This window comes from Dermacentor silvarum, chromosome 1 (assembly GCF_013339745.2).
Source record: "Dermacentor silvarum isolate Dsil-2018 chromosome 1, BIME_Dsil_1.4, whole genome shotgun sequence".
Classification (NCBI taxonomy): domain Eukaryota; kingdom Metazoa; phylum Arthropoda; class Arachnida; order Ixodida; family Ixodidae; genus Dermacentor; species Dermacentor silvarum.
In genome coordinates this window covers 342,157,527-342,163,526 of record NC_051154.1, presented here as the reverse complement: position 1 = coordinate 342,163,526, position 6,000 = coordinate 342,157,527, and the positions used below count along the sequence as shown (strand labels likewise).

Sequence of the window (6,000 nt, the reverse complement as noted above, 5' to 3'; positions counted from 1 at the left end):
ACTGGTTCGTTCCGTGCTCTATCGGCAGCAGAACACACACAGTTAAAATCACCCAGGAATAGAATTATCCTTTCGCTATTTAAAAAGGATGCAACGCTTTAAAAAAAATCGTAGCGCTCGGTTTCTCTGTTGGGCGCGTACAAACAAATGGCCCGCCACTTCAAAGCAGAGAACAAGAAATCACACACAACTAACCGTCCAGTTTTACACACAGCCCTATTGCAAAAACCAGCGTCTTCCAGTGCCTTCCAGTGTGAAACCAGCGCGTTTTTTGGCACTGGGTGGCACTGGGGACGCTGGCGCACGCTGGGAGTCACTGGGAGTCACTGCGACACTGGTGAGATCGCTGGATAAGTGCTGGGTCACACTGGCCGAGACGCTGGTTTCACTGCTATGACGCTGGGGCGCACTGGTGTGCGCTGTACACACGCTGGTTGTCGCTGGAGTGCGCTGGCTCATACTGGAGACTGCGCTGGTTTCGTTTGTGCCGCACTGCCGGAGTATATAGGCGCTGTGGAATATTGAATGCTTGATACAATTTCATGGGCATCTCCTGTCTAAAAAACAGACTCCTGTCCTAAGTAGCGCTATAATTTGGGATCATAAATGTCAGTTTCGTGTCGGCAGTGTTGCAGCTTGGAATAAAGGTGCGTGAGCTAGCCCATGCATATGCGACACTTCAGATCACTTTCGCTTTGTACATTTTCCTTTTGACTGTGCGGATAGCTGTATTCGTGAACGAAATTACGCAAACGCAGATAAAGCCTCGTTTTCTAGTAGTTTGTACGTAAGCGATGACTGCGAGTTGTCGCAATGTTGTACAGTCGACACGAAATCCAGCCGCCTTTCAGACGCGTTCGAACGGACCTCAGGAAGCCTGCCGCTGATTGATATTGTCGCACGGACAACAAAGCTGCGGCGATTCGTGCGCTTCCACTTTCCCTGGTGTAGTAAAAAGAATGGTTAAATGGTTCTGAAGCTCATATACAAACATTTTCCCATTCGCCAGGTACCCAAACCGAGATAGTTTGCTTCGCCCGAAGGCTAGGCCTACCGTACCCGCCGAGGCCGTCTACACTCTATCGGCCCGTCTAGGCTGAGGAATCAACAAGTCTAACGAGGATAAATCACTCTGTAGTTCCGCTTTCCCATCGGTGTTTTTAAACAGACCATTCTTTCGTGTCTACGGTGTCAGCACAACAAGCGATGAGCGCCGATCTGAAGCGTTATAAACATACCTATGTGTGCTGTTGCTGAAGGCTGCCAGCCGCATTAACCGACCGCTTCTTTGATGGAGATATGTGGCTAAACATACCTGTCGATAGAAAAGCATTGTCAAGCTATGGAAATGTTGCATTACATTTGCGCGAAGAACAAGAAACGGCTGTCAAAATTGGCAGTAACAGCCCGCACAACATCCCCGGGTCGGCGGTTCATTTAAGGCTTTTTTCGTAGTTAATATACCAATCGCAAAAGCAAATCAGTGTTGCAACACTTCCAGGCATACTATGCAATACGGACAACTTTTTCGTTCTGATAGAGGCGTAAGTTTTAGTTGAAGGCGATATCGCATCTACGATGTCTGTGCCAGACGTCTGTGCAAAGCTGCTACTGTCTCTGCGCGTTGACATGGTAAAATATGAACCGGTAAACATGAATCGGCGTGGCTTAGTGGTAAGATACTGCGATTGGGATCTGTAGGTCGAAGGTTCGAATCCTAGGTGCAATTGTTTTCACATTTTTTCCTTCTTTTTTTTATTCTATTACAGCGCTCTCTGTTCCTTTTTGTATTTGAAAAAATATATAAGGTACCTAGGCACCGCGTATTTCTCGCTCTAGAGCTGCATTTCGCACAAGTACCCCGCGCCCAGCGCCTCCCAGTATGCCGCGCGTTGCCAGCGTCCCAGTATCCAGCGCATGACACTGGGCCCATAGTCAGGCATGGCACTGGGCACTGGATACTGGGTTTTGCAATAGGGAGTCACAGTCTCTACTACGATTCCTAGGGAGTTACGTAATAACAAGGCACATCCGCCGGACGACCCCACTGCATGACAAACACATACATAATAGCGTCGAGTAAATGGTTCTACATGCGGTCTGTCTGAGCCTGGCTTTCGACTTTCGTTTCTTGAATCGCTACGATGTCGAGGTCATTCTCCAGTAAAAGACGGCTCACTTGATACTGTCGACGCCTTGAAGAAAGGCCTCGCACGTTTAGCGTGCCTATGCTAAGGGGCTCGTCAAGTCTTACTGCCATTTATAAGAGTGATCAAACAGGTCGCATGGCGCTCACCTCGTTCTGTGGGACACTGAAAAATTCACTCGTAGCTGGTGTTTCTGCGGTTGCCACGGGCGAACACACCATGAGTGCCTTATCAACAAGGCACTAGGGTTCAAGCCCCTCAGCTTGTCCTCCCTCACTTTTTGCATGCGTAGCGCCTGAACCAGGGGGTTGAGACAGGCTTCTCTGAAACAGGGGGCTACGAGCCCCCTGGAATGTGACGGTCCGGCGGTACGTTGGGTTTCGGCTTGAAGCTCGGGCGGCGCCCTTGGGACGCTTTAGTGGGTGGCTCGCCGGCACTGGGCTCGTTTGAGGCTCCATTCCCTGCTGATGTTTCCTCACGTGTTCTTTTCCCTGCGCCGATCTTTGAATCCGTCATATCAACGTCTTCGGACTTTTCCAAAGGGGTCGGCTGGCTCATATTTTTTCCACTGAGCTGCTGGAAGCACTGGTTGTCGTCACAGGAGACGGTACAGGTTGTACAACCTGCTTGTCGTTATCCTGTTTCTCGTCTGCATTGGGCGACTGCAGCGAAGGGGGCGTTTCCTCCGACTCGGGTTCTCCGGTCTTGCTGGTGGCAACTTTCTCAGCTTCCAATTCATCCATTTGTAGCTCCGCATTTTCGTCCCACGCAGAGCGCCCTGTGACCTTCGCGTAAGTCCTCACGCAGTCTTCCTCAGCGTGGCCAAAGCGTTTGCACAGTGCGCACCGAGGGACACGACATTCGCGTCGTATATGACCGGTTCCTTTACACCGTAGGCAGAGTGGAGCTCTTCCGGCCACTACTACCAACGTCCGGTCTCCTGCTACTCGTAGTTGATGTGAAATGTTTTCCTTGGTATACCCTGCCTTGAGTTGAAGGCTGATAATGCGCGTTGTAGAGCCTTTGTCTGATAAACCTACCGTTCGCCATCGCTCTCTTGCCACTTCGGTGACCTTACCGTAGGGTGTAAGCGCAGTCCGTATGTCTTCATCGTCTACGTAATGAAGCACCCAATGGAGCTTTAGTCGAACGTCCTGGTTGTTCGGGTCCACAACGACGCAACGGCGGTCCTTCACGGAAACGTCGGTTGCAGAAAGCAGTCTCTTCTTTGCCTCCGTCTTCTTGAGCGTGACCGCCCACACGTGGTTCATTTGGTATGCCCCTAACGCTTCAACGTCAGGGAGCATTGCCAAACGCCCAAGAGCATCTCGGATGTCTTCTACTCGGTAGGGTCTTCCTCGAACATCCGCATGGAAAAATACAGTGTTTAAAACAATACGACCAGTTGGAAGAGGAGGCAAAATGATTTCGTAATCCTGGTTGGCACTGGCAGCATTCCTGTTACCGCGGCTAAACATGGCCGCTGACACCGCCCCAGAGGAGCGAAACATTCCTCGACCGTTCACGGCGGTGGCCGGAAGTCTCTCGGCCACGACTACGCACACGTGCGACAGCGCTTCTGCGCCACAATTACACGCCTTCACGAAAGCATTCCAGAAAAAAAACTACTACTACGCAGCCGACAGGATTCGAACCTGTGCGGGGAGACCCCAATGGATTTCAAATCCATCGCCTTAACCACTCGGCCACGACTGCTTTTTTTTTTCTTTATTGCCGTCTTCGACGTACAAAATCAAGGGTTACAAATGATAAAACGTGCCAGCCACACTTTGGCTAGCACAGTACTAAAATCTTTTCAGTGACACCAGTTCATCGAGTACAGACATCCATTGTGGTGGATCAGGCAGTACTTTGTACGCGTCTCTCACGTAAACAACACTCTCAATGAAGTGTTCTCGCACCGGTATCACAACGATGTCTGCATGTTCAAATTGCATGCGAGTTTTCCACATCGCGTGGAGGCCCAGGACCATAATGAGGTCATACGGTGCTTCCTCTGAGGTATCTACTGGCAAGAAGCGTATTCTATACGGGTCCAGAGGTAACTGTTTCTTCAGCGTTCTCTGCAGAACATCCCAGTGAAAGATCCGGTCCCAGCAATCTAGAAAAACATGTTCTATTGTTTCTGGTTTTTTACATAAATAGCAGTCGGTTGTCCAGGGGATGAAAATACCTTTGCTATGAAGCCAGGTGTTAACGGGAAGTGTGTTTGTATGTAATTTGAAAAAGAAAGACTTAGTTGATGGCCGTACTAGCATTTTCTTGACTCTTTTTAACACGTCCTGTCCGGGGCCTCCACGGTGTGGCGAACGGTACAAAGGTACAGGTAGCATCGTGTCCACAAGATCTCTGTACAATTTTTTTGTAACGGTGGACAGATACTGCCGCGAAAAACGCACATTCAACATCCTATGCGCCAGCACCACTTCACGCAGGTACCCAGTCACTGTTCCCGGCATGTTCTGAGCCGACGAAACAACAAATCCCGGAAGAAGTCTACTCAGCCGTACTTGAATTAGTGTTCGAAGAGAGGGATCATTTTGATCCCGCAGAAACACAAAGCGTGACACAATTTGTCGCTAAAACAAGTGAACCAGACCAAGTCCACCTTTCTTGACGGGAAAAACAAATTTGTTCGACTCGTCCTCTCCCAGGTAGAGGCCCAAATGAAAGTGGCGAAAATGCGGTGAATATTTTGTACGCTTCCCCGCGCAGCACACAACACATTCATAACATACCATATCTTGGAAACTAAAAAAAGGTTGCAAACAGTGGCTCTAGAAAACATTGACAATTGCTTGCCTCTCCAACCGCAGCCTTTTCCTTTGCTGTCGAAACTTGGTCGAGCCAGTACGGTTCAGGCTCACAGTAACTTCCGAGAGGCACCCCCAGGTACTGTGTAGGTAACCTTGACCAATTCAATCGAGAAAAGGTCTCCGGCTTGTCTTCCCAACCCCCATGCCAGAAGCCATAACTTTTATCCCAGTTTATCTGGGCTCCAGTTGAATTGCAAAACTTTTCGACTACAGCAGTTGCCTCTATTCTGCTCGCTTTATCTGTGCAGAAAATCGCGATGTCGTCTGCATACGCCAATATTTTAACATGTGCCGCCTGTAGTCGATAGCCTGCTATGCGTTCATTGTTTTTAATGGCCAAACAGAGTGGCTTGAGATACGCGGCAAAAAGAAGGGACGAAAACGGGCATCCTTGACGCACCGACGAGAGCACACGAAAGCTATCGGTGAGCTCCCCATTAACAATTATTCGTGTTCAGCAGTCTTTGTAAGCCATCGTGACACCTTCCGTTATCACACTGCCAATATTCGTGTGTTCAAGTATGTATAGTAGAGCCTTGTGCGAGACGAGGTCGAAGGCTTTTGCCAAATCGATCTGCATCATCGCGACGTAATCGCCAATCGCATCGCAACACTCTAGCACACTTCGAGCCACGTGTACATTAGTTGTAATACTGCGGCCTTTAATGCCACAAGTCTGGTGTGGCCCTACCAATGTTTTGATGACACTTTGCAGTCGTTTTGCTAAAGCTTTCATGAATATCTCATAGTCAACGTTGGCTAGAGTTATCGGGCGATATGAGCCAGGCAACAAGCGTTTCTTTTCATCATCACTCTTCGGGATTAGTACGATATGCGATGTTGTGAAAGACAAGGGCAATCTTTTTCGGTCGTACGCTTCGCTAATAACTAGTTGGAGGACATGAGCCAGCGCAGACATAAAAGTTTTATAGAAAGTGGCCCCTACACTCTAAAAACAAAGAGAGTTCGGGGAACTCTCTTTGAGGGAGTATCTGCTTGTCCCATATTTCACTCCC

General features: G+C 49.1%; 1 protein-coding gene and 1 non-coding gene across 2 annotated transcripts; both read right to left on the bottom strand.

Annotated features, from left to right (window-relative positions):
- Positions 1 to 2,701: 2,701 nt before the first annotated feature.
- On the bottom strand, positions 2,702 to 3,625 carry LOC125943320 (uncharacterized). The gene has a single exon (XM_049662421.1). It carries the CDS (start codon positions 3,623 to 3,625, stop codon positions 2,702 to 2,704), a length of 924 nt encoding a protein of 307 aa, XP_049518378.1.
- A 156-nt stretch (positions 3,626 to 3,781) lies between these two features.
- Trnas-uga (transfer RNA serine (anticodon UGA)) lies at positions 3,782 to 3,863 on the bottom strand. The gene has a single exon. It is a non-coding gene; the product is annotated as a tRNA-Ser (tRNA).
- Between the last annotated feature and the right edge of the window lie 2,137 nt (positions 3,864 to 6,000).